At 39.3% G+C, this 17,131-nt stretch overlaps 1 protein-coding gene and 2 long non-coding RNA genes across 6 annotated transcripts; 2 read left to right on the top strand and 1 right to left on the bottom strand.

Moving 5' to 3' along the window:
* Positions 1–825: 825 nt before the first annotated feature.
* On the top strand, positions 826–2,719 carry LOC130703727 (uncharacterized). Of its 3 annotated transcripts, XR_009004800.2 has the most exons (8): positions 826–872; positions 966–1,073; positions 1,171–1,305; positions 1,368–1,460; positions 1,550–1,661; positions 1,722–1,857; positions 2,305–2,481; positions 2,540–2,719. It is a non-coding gene; the product is annotated as an uncharacterized LOC130703727 (long non-coding RNA). The 3 variants fall into 3 exon arrangements; XR_009004799.2 differs by having other exon boundaries at positions 2,305–2,719; XR_009004801.2 differs by lacking the exons at positions 2,305–2,481; positions 2,540–2,719 and adding an exon at positions 1,924–2,259.
* A 3,051-nt stretch (positions 2,720–5,770) lies between these two features.
* On the bottom strand, positions 5,771–7,252 carry LOC130703725 (uncharacterized). Of its 2 annotated transcripts, XR_009004796.2 has the most exons (6): positions 7,111–7,252; positions 6,948–7,049; positions 6,793–6,879; positions 6,597–6,732; positions 5,974–6,150; positions 5,771–5,915 (listed from the first exon to the last, which is right to left on the bottom strand). It is a non-coding gene; the product is annotated as an uncharacterized LOC130703725 (long non-coding RNA). The 2 variants fall into 2 exon arrangements; XR_009004795.2 differs by having other exon boundaries at positions 5,771–6,150.
* Positions 7,253–14,024: 6,772 nt separating this feature from the next.
* LOC130703696 (uncharacterized) lies at positions 14,025–16,478 on the top strand. Its single transcript, XM_057525136.2, has 2 exons — positions 14,025–14,164; positions 14,280–16,478. Exon 2 carries the CDS (start codon positions 14,298–14,300, stop codon positions 15,192–15,194), a length of 897 nt encoding a protein of 298 aa, XP_057381119.1. The 5' UTR covers positions 14,025–14,164; positions 14,280–14,297; the 3' UTR covers positions 15,195–16,478.
* Positions 16,479–17,131: the final 653 nt, after the last annotated feature.

Genomic DNA, 17,131 nt, shown 5'->3' with positions numbered 1-17,131 from the left:
ATAGCCTTCCTACTTTTGTCAAAATCAGCAACATATGACATCTCATGGAATTGGATGAAACTCACCAGAAATAATCAGCATCCAACGCTGATTCAGAATATAGCATTAGTTTTTCACTTAGTGATGAAGTTTCCGAATAAAACGCAATTAAAGTTGTTTTTGTTTGTTTACCATCGCCAACGCCATCTATTAACAAAAATATCGTAACATTAGGGTACGGTGCTGGAAATATCAATGAAACTAGGATCTAGACATGATTTAGAGGTAAAATAATACAGTATTCGTAACCAGCATTGAATTTGGCTTGTCATAGGCGAGTTTCAGTGAATTTCAAGAGATTGCAGTTTTTTGCTGATTTTGACAAAAGTAGGAAGGCTATATAGCCTTCCCTATTGTTTTTATGCGCAACGTATAGTTTTTTAGTTATCCCAGTTTGGTTGATATTTCCAGCAACGAAACCTATTTTTACGATATTTCTGTTAATAGATGGCGCTGGTACCGTAAACAAACAAAAATCCTATTAAATCAGATTGCTTTTTTTTGCGTAAAACGTATTACCATATATTCTCCTTCTATTTTCTTACGCGGAATAAGCGATAAATTTTTTTTTCAAACGTCTTGAGTTTCTCTTTTTAATTCTGCCAGTCCACGTTTTGCTATTATGGCAATCCGTTTTACCCAAAAAAGAAAGAAAAATATCGGTCTTTTTCTTCTATTTCACTGCTATCGCCATCTACCGGTGGGTAGCAGTAAAACAGAAAGTTAGGCCGATATTTTTTTTTTTTTTTTTTTTTTTGGGGGGGGGGGGGGGGGGAGCGGGGGTAAAACGGATTGCCATACATTGTATCAGACTTACCCATTCGCTAACCCAAGTGTGCATATGTCTTTCTTTGACAATTATTTTATTTTGCTACTATGTTTGGTAAACTACAATTATGCCCAATATTTTTGTCTTTGCATTTTAGGGCTACCCTTAGATGATCTATACCTGATCCTGTGTTCTAAAGTGATCTGCTTTCACAGCTACATTTCTGTGTTCTTTTCCGTTGGTCTATGGTTCTGAATTGAGGCAGGTATATCTATTGTGCTATATCACTAAGTACTATAGGGAAAAGAATAACTGAAGTTGATTGAGATCTATTCTGATTCTCCTGATATCCATCTCAACAGGTTTTTATTTGCTTTTCAACATCCATTTCATAGTGGTACATGTGGCTTTGATTAATATTACCATAAAGACTGCCGAAAATGGGTGTGGTACGGAAACTCAGAAATGGCATGAGTTCAACATCAAACATGGATTAGGTACTTTTCGGTTTTTTGTCTATCGAAAAAGTATTTTTAATGCTATTATTTTGCATTCACAGAATTTTAGCGGGGAATCAAGTCAAATCTGGAAGTGTTACAGGATGGAAGAGTGAGCCTACAGTTTAAAAAACACAGAGTACATTACCATTAAGGTATGAGGTAAAGTAATAGAGTATGCACATTGTCACCGGCTGTTGGGTAAAACTTCATTTAAATTTTGTTTCAATTCAATATGTTTTAGTTACTATTTGTGTGATTACGCAAAGGATTGCGCCATCCAGGCAATGTGGATATTCTGCCATGTACATAATAAACCGAGGATTCTTCGTCAACATGCAATATGTTACTCCCTGGTAATGCTTTTCTGCTGAGTTTGTTTAGTTTTCTAATTTTAATCGTCAATGTTGTATTAGTAAACTACTGTTGGCGGAAAAGCTGATACATTGGGCAAACGGTTATGGCAAGTGCGATGAATAAATCACCATAGGTCAGTTGTCTTGCCTTCACAATTGCAACGAAGATGAATCATGGAGTCAAAAACATTAAAAGGTGGTACTATTTTAAATTTTTAAATTGTTTTAATTGGTGTATCGCTAAGTGCTGATACATGTGTAGAACATGCTGGAATTCATGTCATCCTGGAGAGGACTAAAAAAAAACGAGCTTTATCCACGAAACAGCTCATTAATCATGTCCCAAACGATTGTCTGCGTCAGCCAGCCATCTTTCAATGGCTAACAAGCATTTAATAGTTTTGAAAATCGCGGTTTGCACTCCCTAAGGCGACATTCCTTAATCCCACCTGTCAAAAGATTTGAATGCAACCATTTTCTATTCTGAACTGTCGCCTACGAAATTCTTTTTCCATAAAATGAGGTGATATGAGGTTATAATGGAAATTGTCGTCAAGAGTGCCGAGACCATGTACCTTCTTTACCTTCACGTTTAGTGATCAAAACAACCAACTATGTAACCTTTCTTTTTTTTTTTTTTAAGGTGCATGGAACGTCCAATCGGAAAGCCCATGGAAGGTCTCTGTGGCCAACACGAAAGGTTCTCCCAAACTTTCGTATTCAAGTTTTGGCTATGGTGATCATTTGCAACTGCATAGCCTTTTAGAAGCTCCTGCCAGGAATCTACAGGAATATGGCAGATGATGAATTTATGTACCATGTAAGCGATATCAATAAGAACGTCTTATGCTTATCTATGTTTTATTTTCTTAATTTAGATTAATAGCAATAGTGAACCTGCGAAGGTTTCTGGTTGGGATGTGATAACGAAAAGTTATAATAATTTGAAGTACGGAATTGAATTTCCCTCCATCAGTCGCCTGTGTATTCCCGCGTATTACGGTATTAATTATTTAAAAATTGAAGTGCATTACTGTTAAGGTATGAGGTAAAGTAATAGAGTAATGCAAATTGTCTAATGAGAAGTATCATCTTGTGTTAATAAATCGGGTACAATCCTCATAGAATCCTTCATAGTGTCACAGCTAGAAGCCTCAAATAATTCTGCTTCTCTTGCTAAAGAACAAATTGTCCTTTACGTTCGGAGTGTTGGTGAAGCTGGGTACTTAAATGGCCCTAAAGATGTTTCACTTCACTGGCATTGCAGCAATGAACATCATACATGGACTCTTTAGGTATGAACAGAATTTTCTTGAAAAAATTTTGAATTTATGACGAAGCATTTCTCCTCCTTTTTGCCAACCATGTCTAATCTACAAAAAAAAATTCATCCAATAGGAAAGGATTTTCAGCATACTGGGAACACAACTATCAACAATGCAACATTCTACGGGTGCTAGTTTATTATTCAAGAGCCTTATACAATGATGTTAATCTGCAATTTGTATGTCCTTTCCCAAGCTTCTGCCAGAAGTTGAATCTATGAGTCATGTAAGTCACATGAGCAACAATTGAGATGCTTAATGGTGTTGTTTTTCTTTTCTCAGTATAGGTTAATAGTAACTGATGGATGACATGACATTTCTATACTTCATTCGGATTCTCGAGACGGTATTTCATATTTAAAAAATTGAAGTGCATATCTGGGCTCCCTTCCTTTCCGTAGCCCCGTTTCCCCTTGACTCGTAATAAGCCCGTAGGGGGTCATGCCCCTACTGTACGGTATATATAAAAATAACATATACCGAGGTTTGGAGGGCTCTGGCCGGAAAGGGGACGTGGGGGTCCGCTTAGTCCGATGATGTGTTCACGGAGGGCGACGTGGCTATCCACAAATCCGAACTAAAGGTTAATCGCTCCAGTAAAAATGTTCCATATCTTCGGCTCTTCTTCCGGCTTCTCTTAGCCAATCACCGGGTAATCTCCCCGGTGGGTCAACAAGGCAGTGTCTCCCCCTGCCTGGGTTGACGGCAACTTTTGAAAGGGCTATTGTGCCTTTTTAAAGTTGCAAAAATAATTCGAATGTGCAGAGAATTGTCAATAAAATTTTTTTTATAAAATTTTTTTTCCAAAATTAATTTCTCTCATTGTCTTTTCACTGTGTTTACAAATTACATTTATCAACTTTTTTTTTTTAGCTTGCTCAATTCAACTTAATTGTTTTTGCCACCTTTGATGGTAAGCATTGTTTCCATTGGTTTATCGTTTATCTGTGAGTATTCAATTATTATTTATTACACTCATTGAATTCTTCAACGATTCCCAAGATTCAAGGAATAACGTGCAATACTTGGATATTTTCTGAAGTAATTTTGAATTTGTATTTTATTTTACTCGTATGGGAACCGATCCCCAGATATTCAGCGTGCAACGCCGATCCTCTAACATTGAGCCACGAGATATATATAATTTTTTTATTATCGCATATCATATGTTATCGTCTAGGATGTTTGTGCAGTCCTTCACAACTATATGTTTATCTGTCTATTACTGTCATAAGGACCATAGCTCTGTGGTATAGTGTTTAGCTGCGATATCTGTTACCCTGGGTTCAAACCTCAGTAGATGTTTAAAAATGAAGAAGAATAAATGTAGAAAGAATTTTACAGTATTGCATTTCAGTTTTGTTCTAAGTGTAAATGCTAGTCCGCAAGTGACTAGAAAAAAGCCAACTTGTCATCATATGATTCATGGCTCATTGGTAGAGCATCGGCGCGTTGAAACATCCAGGGTTAATCCCTGATAATAATAGAATACTTACAGATAAACGATAAACCAATGGAAACAATGCTAACCATTAAACGTATCCCAATGCTTACCATCAAACGTTGCCAAAACAATAAAGGTGAATTAAGCAAGCTAAATAACAAAAAGGTGATAAATGTAATGTGTAAACACAGCGAAAACAGACAATGAGAGAAATTATTTTGGAAAAAAAATTTTATAAAAAAAATTTTATTGACAATTCTCTGCACATTCGAATTATTTTTGCAACTTTAAAAAGGCACAATAGCCCTTTCAAAAGTTGCCGTCAACCCAGGCAGGGGGAGACACTGCCTTGTTGACCCACCGGGGAGATTACCCGGTGATTGGCTAAGAGAAGCCGGAAGAAGAGCCGAAGATATGGAACATTTTTACTGGAGCGATTAACCTTTAGTTCGGATTTGTGGATAGCCACGTCGCCCTCCGTGAACACATCATCGGACTAAGCGGACCCCCACGTCCCCTTTCCGGCCAGAGCCCTCCAAACCTCGGTATATGTTATTTTTATATATACCGTACAGTAGGGGCATGACCCCCTACGGGCTTATTACGAGTCAAGGGGAAACGGGGCTACGGAAAGGAAGGGAGCCCAGATATGCACTTCAATTTTTTAAATATGAAATACCGTCTCGAGAATCCGAATGAAGTATAGAAATGTCATGTCATCCATCAGTTACTATTAACCTATAAGAATCTTTTCAGAGAAAAGAAAAAAAACAACACCATTAAGCATCTCAATTGTTGCTCATGTGACTTACATGACTCATAGATTCAACTTCTGGCAGAAGCTTGGGAAAGGACATACAAATTGCAGATTAACATCATTGTATAAGGCTCTTGAATAATAAACTAGCACCGTAGAATGTTGCATTTTTGATAGTTGTGTTCCCAGTATGCTGAAAATCCTTTCCTATTGGATGAATTTTTTTTTTGTAGATTAGACATGGTTGGCAAAAAGGAGGAGAAATGCTTCGTCATAAATTCAAAATTTTTTCAAGAAAATTCTGTTCATACCTAAAGAGTCCATGTATGATGTTCATTGCTGCAATGCCAGTGAAGTGAAACATCTTTAGGGCCATTTAAGTACCCAGCTTCACCAACACTCCGAACGTAAAGGACAATTTGTTCTTTAGCAAGAGAAGCAGAATTATTTGAGGCTTCTAGCTGTGACACTATGAAGGATTCTATGAGGATTGTACCCGATTTATTAACACAAGATGATACTTCTCATTAGACAATTTGCATTACTCTATTACTTTACCTCATACCTTAACAGTAATGCACTTCAATTTTTAAATAATTAATACCGTAATACGCGGGAATACACAGGCGACTGATGGAGGGAAATTCAATTCCGTACTTCAAATTATTATAACTTTTCGTTATCACATCCCAACCAGAAACCTTCGCAGGTTCACTATTGCTATTAATCTAAATTAAGAAAATAAAACATAGATAAGCATAAGACGTTCTTATTGATATCGCTTACATGGTACATAAATTCATCATCTGCCATATTCCTGTAGATTCCTGGCAGGAGCTTCTAAAAGGCTATGCAGTTGCAAATGATCACCATAGCCAAAACTTGAATACGAAAGTTTGGGAGAACCTTTCGTGTTGGCCACAGAGACCTTCCATGGGCTTTCCGATTGGACGTTCCATGCACCTTAAAAAAAAAAGAAGAAAGGTTACATAGTTGGTTGTTTTGATCACTAAACGTGAAGGTAAAGAAGGTACATGGTCTCGGCACTCTTGACGACAATTTCCATTATAACCTCATATCACCTCATTTTATGGAAAAAGAATTTCGTAGGCGACAGTTCAGAATAGAAAATGGTTGCATTCAAATCTTTTGACAGGTGGGATTAGAGAATGTCGCCTTAGGGAGTGCAAACCGCGATTTTCAAAACTATTAAATGCTTGTTAGCCATTGAAAGATGGCTGGCTGACGCAGACAATCGTTTGGGACATGATTAATGAGCTGTTTCGTGGATAAAGCTCGTTTTTTTTTAGTCCTCTCCAGGATGACATGAATTCCAGCATGTTCTACACATGTATCAGCACTTAGCGATACACCAATTAAAACAATTTAAAAATTTAAAATAGTACCACCTTTTAATGTTTTTGACTCCATGATTCATCTTCGTTGCAATTGTGAAGGCAAGACAACTGACCTATGGTGATTTATTCATCGCACTTGCCATAACCGTTTGCCCAATGTATCAGCTTTTCCGCCAACAGTAGTTTACTAATACAACATTGACGATTAAAATTAGAAAACTAAACAAACTCAGCAGAAAAGCATTACCAGGGAGTAACATATTGCATGTTGACGAAGAATCCTCGGTTTATTATGTACATGGCAGAATATCCACATTGCCTGGATGGCGCAATCCTTTGCGTAATCACACAAATAGTAACTAAAACATATTGAATTGAAACAAAATTTAAATGAAGTTTTACCCAACAGCCGGTTGCACATCTGAATTCCAAAACTACGTCTACACATTCATATCAAGCTTTTCCAGCATGTCTCACCTTTGGCATTTGTTTAAATCATTCCTTCTAAAATTTTTAATAAATGTAAATAAAGTAAACAATTGATATTTATGTGACTTCAGAGTACCATTTGGCTGTCAAGCATTCCATACAAGATAGGCATTTTGAAGAATCAGTGGCAGCAATCAAGTGCCAAATTTGAATATGGGCTAGGTGTTATAGTCGCTGAGGGCTCTCAATCCCTAAATTGAACCTTGCTCACTGATGTGACAATCTATAAAAGGATTTAAATCTTAATTAATGAGACATGCAGGATACTGTATAAAATTATAGTAAAGATGGTACCGAATGCTGAGTTACTAGAAATTTTGCCTGGGAAATCTCCAACTGACCATGTAAAACATCACTCAGCTGTACTGCATTTGCAAATCCAGTGTTCAAGTAACCATATTATCCAATCCATGTCTGAAGGAATGAATGAGAAAATTAAATAGGAATCTGGCCGCTAGATGGCCATAGCTGTAAAAAAGAAAGAAAAGGCCAAAATTTTTTTTTTGGGGGGGTAAAACGGATTGCCATATTTTGCCTCTCTTGCATTTAAAATGTTTTCCAAGTTCATGGACGAGAAATGAACGCCACTAGAGGTCGGGAGTTTGAACTTACTTAAAAAAAAAACAGAGTTTAAAAATGTTGTAATTTCTCGTTTCTCCTAGATGGCAACACCGTTCAGCGGGAGAAAAAAAACAGATAAGAAACAAAAAAAAAACGGTCGAGGTCGATGGGGTCAGTTGGGTCGGGACTATTCGTTCATCCGTGAGTAGATAAGAAAGAAGGAAAGAAAAGAAAAGAAAACGAACCGTGTAACACCACAAGGGTCTTGTATCGTGTCAGTTCAAAGTTCGTTCTTTTCAACGGTAGAAACAATCGAATGTCGGTCGTCTTTCTTTCGCAGACCTGAACTTTTGGTTCTCAACGCGATTTCTTTATTATCACGGGGCTCACTTGTTTTTTAGAACTTAAAATGTACTTGATTACCGTTCGTTTTTATTCTGCCTAAAAATCGGGAGTTTTGTTTTCACGAAAGAAACGGTTGAGGTTCATTTTTCTTGCGCATAAAATCGGAAACAAGTTTTCTCGATTCATTCGTCTTTTTACTTGCCTTCAGGGTGGGCCCGTTATTTAGGCTGAAACAAAATTGTCGCATTTCCACCACTTCCGGTGCGTGAAAAAAGAAGTCAAGAAACCTCAGAATGCCTTCCCATCGAGTTTCTTTTTTGTTTTTATTATTTTTTATTTTTTTTTTTTCAAACTATTATCTCTATAAGACGTGCTCGATATTTATCTGTCCACCGCTTTTTTCGACAGTTGATATTATCAACAACAGAGTCGTTGTCCCTATATGGTCGCCTTATTTCATACTTTGCCCGAGGCTTTCTATGCGGATATTGCGGATGCGCTGTTTGAAAAAGGCCAAACCAGGCAAATGATAAAAAAAAAAGAAAAAGAAAATACTATTATTTGAACCTTTAATCTGCCTATAATAAAAAATAAAAATCGATGTGGTTCCGCGTCCCAATGATTGGCCGAAAAAAAAAAGAAAAGAAATTGGGTCAATGCGCGGTGCTTTGCCCTTCCTGTCTGTGAAACGCGCCGTCGTGCAAGTTGTTGCGTGTCACACTGTACATGATTGACTTATATCCGTACCCAGTGGTAGCCAGTTCATTTAGCAGCTTTTGCGTGTGTGCGTAAAGTAGAGACAACAATTCTTTTGATTTTTCGTGAATTTCTCGTTTTTATTTGTGTAGGTACTCCCGGTTTTTGTATGTATCGCGAAAGCCAATCAAAACGCAATCAATAAGTAAAGAAAAAACCGTAAGGACATCTGGCCTACAAAAAAAAAAATTGTTACCAAACAGCAATTCGTACTGTCATTACAGCACCTAGGGCCCCCCCCCCCCCCTAGGTCGGGCGGTTGGAAGACGAGATTTCATTCAGGATTGAAGACACAGAAAAAAAAAAAAATGGCCCTTTTTAACTGTTGTGTTGGAATTCCTGTTCTTTTTGTCTAGTTATCGGGAACAAATGAAAAGCTATACACACAAACGACTGGCCACCAGGAGGAACCCCATCTGGCCCACCGGTCTGTCCAGTTTCTTGTTTCAAAGAAGGTGAACCAGATGAGAGGTATTATTGTTTATTGTTGTTATAACACAACGTTAACCCAGTTATCCATCAGTTTTTTTGTTTTTTTTTTGGGGGGGCCCTCATGATTCGGGAATATCGTTAGACACGATCGCCTATTTATGTAAACTGGCAGATCCGCGAGAAAGCTCGGCCAAAGAAAACGCATCAGCGGCCTGGATTTCTTGAGTCTGTCATTCTGCGCAGTTTGTGCGTTATACAACAACGGCGAGAGAGAGAGAGAGAGAAAAATGTTTCTTTCCGCATCGGATGACGTCAAACGAGAGAACGAACCAGACCGTGTCCATGTACATACTCGTCAAAGAGAAAAAAAAAAAAAAAAAACGGATCGCTATTAAATGAAAAATTATTACCGCCTATGTATACACGACAACAGATGGTTAATCGGGCCAGCCGGTTTGGGGAAGCTGTCGGCCAAAAAGATAAACTAAAAAAAAAAAAAAAAATAAATAAATAAAATAGTAATAAAATTAAAGAAGTGCAAAAATTACATAGTGGTGGGCAACTGTTATCCCCACTGAACAAGCGATCGGGTATGTGTGTGTGTGTTCATCGTGGAACATTACGTTTTTTTCAAACAAAAATAAAAAATGAACCGCTAGAGACGAGCGCGCCTAACGTCTGGGGCTACAGGGCCGGGCATATTACGCAGAAAATGTATAATGTACGGTAAATAGGAACAGCGAAATGGAAACATCGGTGAGAAGAAAAAGAACGTAGCCCCGCTTAACGTATATGGCAGTTTGGCAAAAAAAAAAAAAAAAATAATAATGTCGGCAGCGTTGCGCATCAATTTCCCACTCGAAAATTTGTCTGTGTGTACATAACAGGTGTGTCCTTTAATTGTTTCTCTTTTTTCAAATGAAATTTTCATTTTTTTTGTGTGTGTGTGTGTGTTCTATAAACCATTTCGCGCAAATGAACAGCATAAATCGTCCCGAAGGCTTTCCCATTGTACCCGTCTCTATAAATAGCTCCTCAAATGAAAATGAGCAATTGATTTAGGTGAATGGCGAGCGGAAATGAGCACGTCACTTACCTCATTAACCTGATTTGGTTTCTCTCTCCTTCCACGCATTTATCTGATGCATGAATGTCGTTATGGAATGGCCGAAAAGGACGTTTCGAACGGATCGAGGTGATCTACTGAAGTGTTTCGTACAGTGTGCGTGTGTTGGAACCGTATTTTTAACCTGGGTCGATCGACAAATAAAAACCGCTAGAAAAAATACCGGCATCGCGTAAATTCCCTGCAGGTTTTTTTTTATTTTATTTTATTTTATTTTATTTTTTAAAGAAAAAAAAAAAAAAGTGGAACATTGAGAACACGCAACAGGTGAGAGCTCCGTTGTGGGTCGAAAGGAAAAGTCGGATCGGCCATCCGCCTTTAGACCATATATACTCACACATCGAGTTACACTTCTCCTATTTCTAGATGGAAAACTGACGTCATCACGCGCGTCCTCCTTTTTTTTTTTTTTTTTTTTTTTTTTTTCCTTTTCTGGGCCTAAAGAGAAACAGCAAGTTCCGTTTGGTTGCAATTTCAGACACGCTGGTAATGACCGAAATGAGCAATTTGACGTGTGATTTGAATAATTTCAGACGGGAAATGGTGACCTAAAATTTTTTTTTAAAATGTGTTTAGTCACGTCGCAAAACATTTCTGACCCGAACTTTTGTTTTTAAAAGAATATGTTTTCAATGGAGGGGGCGTCGGGGAAGTAGGAAGAGAATTGATTTCCATAGATCGCAAGATATACATAAATAAAAAAAAAAAAAAAAAAATGATTCATCAAAAGGATATTGCAAGATCAGCAGACGAGAGGTAGGACGCGGAAGTGACATAACGTGTCGAAGGTCATTGTACACAAAATCGTATGCACCTTACCAAAATAGGGAAAAAAAAATAATAAAACACATTTCCTTATTTTGCCTTTTAAGAAATACAAAGAATTTTAGATTTCAAAAAAAAAAAAAAAAAAAAATCAAGAGTTTGAATCGGGAAATTTGAAGAAATCATCCATCTCTGCACGGATGCGTTTCATACACAGCGGATGGATATGATCGAAAGATTGATGTTTAGCAGCAACAGTCGTTACACGTTTGGTTCTATACAGCAGTGCGATCGTTTATTTTACCTCGCATTTGCTATGTATAGTGTCGTCTGGTTGAATAACCTCACCATCCGTCTTGTACAACAGTTACACCAAATAACAACGGCCTTCTGCAACGATTGTTACCGTCCAATTTCAAGGTGGGGAATGAATGAAAACCAAAGAAACCCCCCCCCCCTCCCTCAAAACAGACGGGTTCCTCTTTTTTTTTTTTTTTTTTTCCCGGAAGAGAATTTGACACCCGGTGCGGGAAACGCGTGATTTCCCGGAAGAGAATGTTGCACTTTTTATTTGAATAAAAGAACAATAATAATAATTAAAAAAAAAAGGGCATTTCTTTTTTTTTTTTTTTCACGTGTAATCGTCTGTTACTAATGAGTTGATTTGCATTGTAGAGATAATGTTTTTGGGGCTTTGAAAAGAGGGGACTTCATAAATCTCGTTTTGAATGAACCTGTCACGCAGCCGCAGCTAATTTCCTATTAATTTTCCCAAAATCCAGTGCGTCTGTGGAATCCAGGTGAACATTTCCCAAAACCTTATTCTTTTGCTTCCCTCACGTTTTTCATCACGAAGAAGAAGAGGGAAAAAAAAAAAAACTTGGCAAGATGTCACGAACACAACCGAAACCCTCCCTAAAAACCCATCCCGAAAAAACATCATTCTTTTGTTTTGTTTTTTAACGTACACCTGTATGTCGATAACGAAAACCTACTTTTTGTTTTCAAAATAAATAAAAAAAAAACATTGAAATTCATTCGGTTAATAAACGCTCGTTAATTTCAAGATGAATCATCACTTTTAGTCATCGAATCAAATGCAATTTTCTTTTTTTTTTTTTTTTTTTTTTGAAGGATATCTACTTAACATTCCGTTGGGGGGAGCCATTTTGCAAATACAAAACAAGCCCAACGTCAAAGCCGCGCACATGTTTTATGGCCGCAACAGGTTCCGAAACCTTTTTTAAGCTCATTTTTATGCACATCAACTGTCCCCATTTTGCGCGATTGCATCAATAGGCAAACAAGCCAATAACTGAAGGCCCCCCCCCCCCGCCTCCCTCCGTCCGCCCTCTCAAAACAGGGAAAAGATTCTTTTCCTCCAAGCTTCACGCCGGCGTGAATGTCCATTTTATACACGGGAGAAAATCCATCGGCGTAAAAATACAAAAAGTTTTTTTTTTTTTTTTTTCGTGTGTGGGGATGTATTGACCTTGACTTATTGCACGGTCCAAGTCCTTTTGGTTAGTCCGCAGCATCGCCATCAGCGGATAGCCAACGCCAACGGACCAAAGAAGCAGAAGAAGAAGAAGAAGAAAAATATAATTTCTGATGCGCGGAAACCCGTTTCGCCTGGCCAATGTCCACCACCTGCTGTTGGTGGGGGTCCAGTAGGCAGAACGGCGCATTCCAATCATTCCAAGCCGTTTAGTTATTTTATTTTTATTTTTTTTTTTTTTTTCTTTCCCTTACACGAGTTTTGATGATGTAACTTTTAACGTTTTTTTTTTTTTTTTCTCTTTTGCTTTTCGGTCTAATATTTTTCCACCGGTCGATGGAGGGCTCTGCTCCCGTCATATGTTGTGGTTCTATTATTTTCTGAGGCTAGCGTCCGTGTACCATATAGAACGACATTTCCCATCGTCATCAAAATCACGGACATATGTGTGACCGCACAAGGTGCAAATTTCAATTGGATTTTTGGGTCCAGCAGAAATCGCTAAACGAATTGCGTGGAACAAGACGAAATCTAAAAAGAATCGGGGTTGATGAAAGCTGTTCACCTTCCCCCATTGCCGGAGATCGGTCGGCTGACATTCTTTTCACAAGAAACACATCCTTTCTGACGTGGGTGAAAGCGGCTTGCATCATTAAGGGACTTGAAGCTGACCCGCTTCCGTAACAGTCAGACGAAAACAACCATTCCGACATTGACATCCATTTTGCTTTGTTTCAAAGTAACACAGGGGGGATGTTTCTATGTCGATTACTCGTTTGTGTTTGTCTCTCCAACAGCTTTGCGCGTACATGTACGGTACACATATTTGTACCAAATTTCATTCCCCCCCCCCCCCCCCCCCAAAAAGCTTTTTTTTTTTTTTTTTTTTTTTTTTAAATATATTTTCCAAAATACCTGACGCTCGGTCCTGCTGCTGACTATAAGGATGTAACGGTGAATTTAGCTAGCGGGCAAAAAAGAAAATCAGTGCGGAGGATAACAAGGAATGAAAGGAGAGCCAAGAGGAGGAGCTGTTGCTTTTGCCTCAACTACCTGTTGGGTTTTTCGAAAAAATAACTGGAGAAGGAAGAAGAAGGGGGGGGGGGGGCTGGAAGGCATGTGTCCCACATACGAAAACCTTCTTCGCTCGTAGACACGCCGTGGCAAAGGGGGGGGGGGGGGGTAGGGAGGGAGAGCCCAGTTTTTTCGTGGGTTTCCAGTGGTTGTGGTTGGTGGTGCAGCCACCTCCTTTTTTTTTTTTTTTTTTTTCTTTCCTCCTCTCTCTACTGGCGTGTGGTAACCTCTTCTTCGGTTTCCACGTCTTTTTCTATGTACGTCTATACGTCATCTTTTTTTTTTTTCCCTACCTACACACACACGCACGCGTATAGCGTCTGGGGGTTTAACACAACTGAAGAGGGTCGGCGAGGAGGAGAAACCGGCGGGCATAAAAGCAGGGCGACCGACGGGAGCATCTTCAGTTCTTCCGTGAATCTTCACCAAACAACAAGTGGTGCTGACCTGCTCCGTTTGAGTTCCTGGTTGCCAAACGCCAACAAGTGTTTGATTCGAAAACTTAGACGCTCGAAACAGCCATCGGTTTTCAGTTCTGCCCAACCCAATTTTGTTTGGATCTTTTTTCAAATCGTGAGTTTTTCGTTTCGTTTTGTTCTTCTTTTCAATTAAAACTCAATTACGACCCTTCATTTTCATTCATTTTGAATTTTTTTTTTTTTTTTGGGCAAAACAAAAAAAAAAACAGAATAACAAAACAACAAGAATGAGACTGGCACTCATCGTTTTGGCGCTGGCCTGCGCTGCTATGGCCGAAGAGAAGGTGGTCGAGGCTCTGCCCGCCGCTGCCGCACTTGCCGCCGAGCCCGCCGAGGCCGCTGCCCCATCCGCCGTTGAACCCGAAGCTGCCGCTTCCGCTCCCGAAGCCAGCAAACCGGGCAAATCATCGCGTTCGAACGATCAGGCTCCCAAGGTCTACTACGCTCGTCCAGCACAGCCTCAAGCTGCTGCTCAATCACGTGACGGAGCCCATCACCACGATCACGGCCATGGTCATCACGATCACCACGCCGCTCCCGCTCCCATCCAATACTCTCAGCCAGCTCCTCAGTCGTACGAATCTCAGCCATCTTACGATCAGGCTCCTCAACAGTACGCCCCTCAAGCTCCTCAGCCTTACGAGCAACAGCCGGCCCAGCCGTACAGTGCGCCAGCACCTTACGACGCGGCTCCTCAATACCCTCAGGCCCCTGCCCCGGCTTACAGCGCCCCGGCTCCCGCTTACGACCAGCCGGCCGCTCCCGCTTACTCGACCCCAGGCCACCAGGGCTACTACTACTACTACTACCCCGTGAAGGATTCCAAGGTGAAGCTGAAGCTCCCCAAGTTGCCCAAGCTCCCCAGCCTGCCCAGCCTCCACTTGCCCGAGTACTACGGAAAGGACGGTGGTGTCGCCTCTGTCAAGAGCTTTGGAGTCGCTGCCCTCACGGCCGCCCTCGTCGGAGTCGGTGCCTTCCTCTCTCTGCCCATCATCGGTCTTGGCGTCGGCAAACGCTCCTTCTCCTCCCTGTGGGAGAGCGAGTACTTGAGCCGCGACAACCTCAACGTCTTGGCCGAATACATCATCAACATCGTTGATAACTACAAGCCCAGCAACCAATAAGAAAGAAAAGAAGAAATTCATTTTTCATCTTTCCCTTCTTTTTTTTTGTTTTTTTTTATTGAATCCATTTTTTTTTTTCATTGAAAAAGAAGTTTGGGTGAAGGACGGGCGGGACGAATGACACGACCAGGAGTGTTTTCATTCGATTTTTTCCCCTAATTTCGAATTCTTTTTTTTTTTTTTAATTATTATTCTTTAATTCAAGAGCAAAACAATTCCAGTACGTATCGTCATCGACTTTTCCCTCCTGATTTTTTTTTTTTTTTAATTTAAAACCTCCCATTTAAAAACCAATTTAATTCTCTGACTTTTGACGACACGACGTTTTCACGAACGAAATCTTTTCATTTCAAAAAGGAGGCAAATGGGAAAAGACGAAAGTGTCCCAAAAGTCAATTCTCTTCCATTTTCAAGATATTAGGACCACAGGACCCACATGCAAAACGTAATGGCATTTGATCGGGAGTCAAAATTTAATTTATAACTTAAGAAAAACGAACATTTTTGCATTTGAAAAATGGCCCCATCGCAAAAACAAAAACAAAAAAAGAAACGCACCGACACCAAACGAAAAGATAGAAGAAAACTGGTTTTAAAAATCTTTTTTCGATTGCTCAAAACCGTGCACACCCACGTACACATTGAAAAAAAAAAAAAAAAAAGAAAAAAGAAAATCATTTGTCCGTTTTTTTTTTTTTTTTTTTCGGCCGGCCCGAAAAAAAAAAACAGACAAATCCCTCAAAAACATTCAAGGGAACTTCTTTTTTTTTTCTGATTTTTTAAACCCGCATTTGCGTTGTTGCGTGCGTGTGTGTGCGCGTGATTGTGTGTGTTAAACCGTGTGTGTCGGATCCTCCCCAATATTTTCTCTGCACTCTTCCACCTCCCCCAGCCCCCCCCCCGCCTTCATTTTTGTCCTTTGCAAGCTAAACATTCTCTAGTTGTCGTTGTTTTTATTCAAACGACAACGTTACGCAAACAACAACTAAAAAAAAAAAAAACAAACATGAATGAAGACAATTCATAATTTATTCTCCTACAATTTTTTGTTTTGTTTGAAACTATAACTGCCTCCCAAATTTTTTCTTTTCTATTTATTCGTTGTAGTTGTTTGTTTTCAAAATCTGTCTCTCTCTCTCTCTCTCTCTCTCTCTCTTTCTATTCGGTTGGAAAAATGCAAACAACCGGATTCCCTCAACACACAAAGATATGTACATTGTGCGACCAAATAATACACACACCACAACATCTCTTCCAAAAACAAAACCAAAACAAAACGAAAAACATCGATGTTCTGGCCAATTCATTTTTCTATCACATTCGAACCAATGGCAAATAGGAAAGCAAAAAAAAAAAAAAAAAAAAAAAAAAAAAAAGAACAAAACGCGCTTGCTGAAAATACATTGGTATAAAACGCGTCAATAAACTGTGAGAACACATTCCAAAAGAACTTGTGACTGACCTTTCAAAATGCCCTCAGAAAAAGAAAAAAAAAGATAGAGGAAGAAGCCAGTTTTCCAAGAGTCCCGTAAAATATAAGAATCAACCGGGAAAAAAGGACAAATTCAGGTCGACAAGTTCGCAACAACACACAATGTCATTGGTCGATATTCTTCTTTCCAAAATGTACAGTTATGGCCCACCACACGAAAAAAAAAAAAAGAATAGCCGGGGACGAGTTTCCAAAACTCTTGTGGCCTTTTTTTATTTTTATTTTAGCCCGCTATAGTGAAAAGACACACGAACTGAGTCCTCCAGTTTTTGCTGGAAAACAAAAAAACAAAACAACAATCCTGCTGTCCAAACAGGCGCAATCTAATCGGCATAAACACCTGTGTTGCGGCATTATGCTAATCACGAGATAGTTCGATTCTAATAGTTTTGGCTTTGATGATGACCGTACGCTTCTTTTGCGCCCTAAGAGAGAGAGAGAGAGA

This window comes from Daphnia carinata, chromosome 8 (genome assembly GCF_022539665.2).
Source record: "Daphnia carinata strain CSIRO-1 chromosome 8, CSIRO_AGI_Dcar_HiC_V3, whole genome shotgun sequence".
Lineage (NCBI taxonomy): Eukaryota > Metazoa > Arthropoda > Branchiopoda > Diplostraca > Daphniidae > Daphnia > Daphnia carinata.
This window is presented reverse-complemented; position numbering and strand designations above follow the sequence as displayed.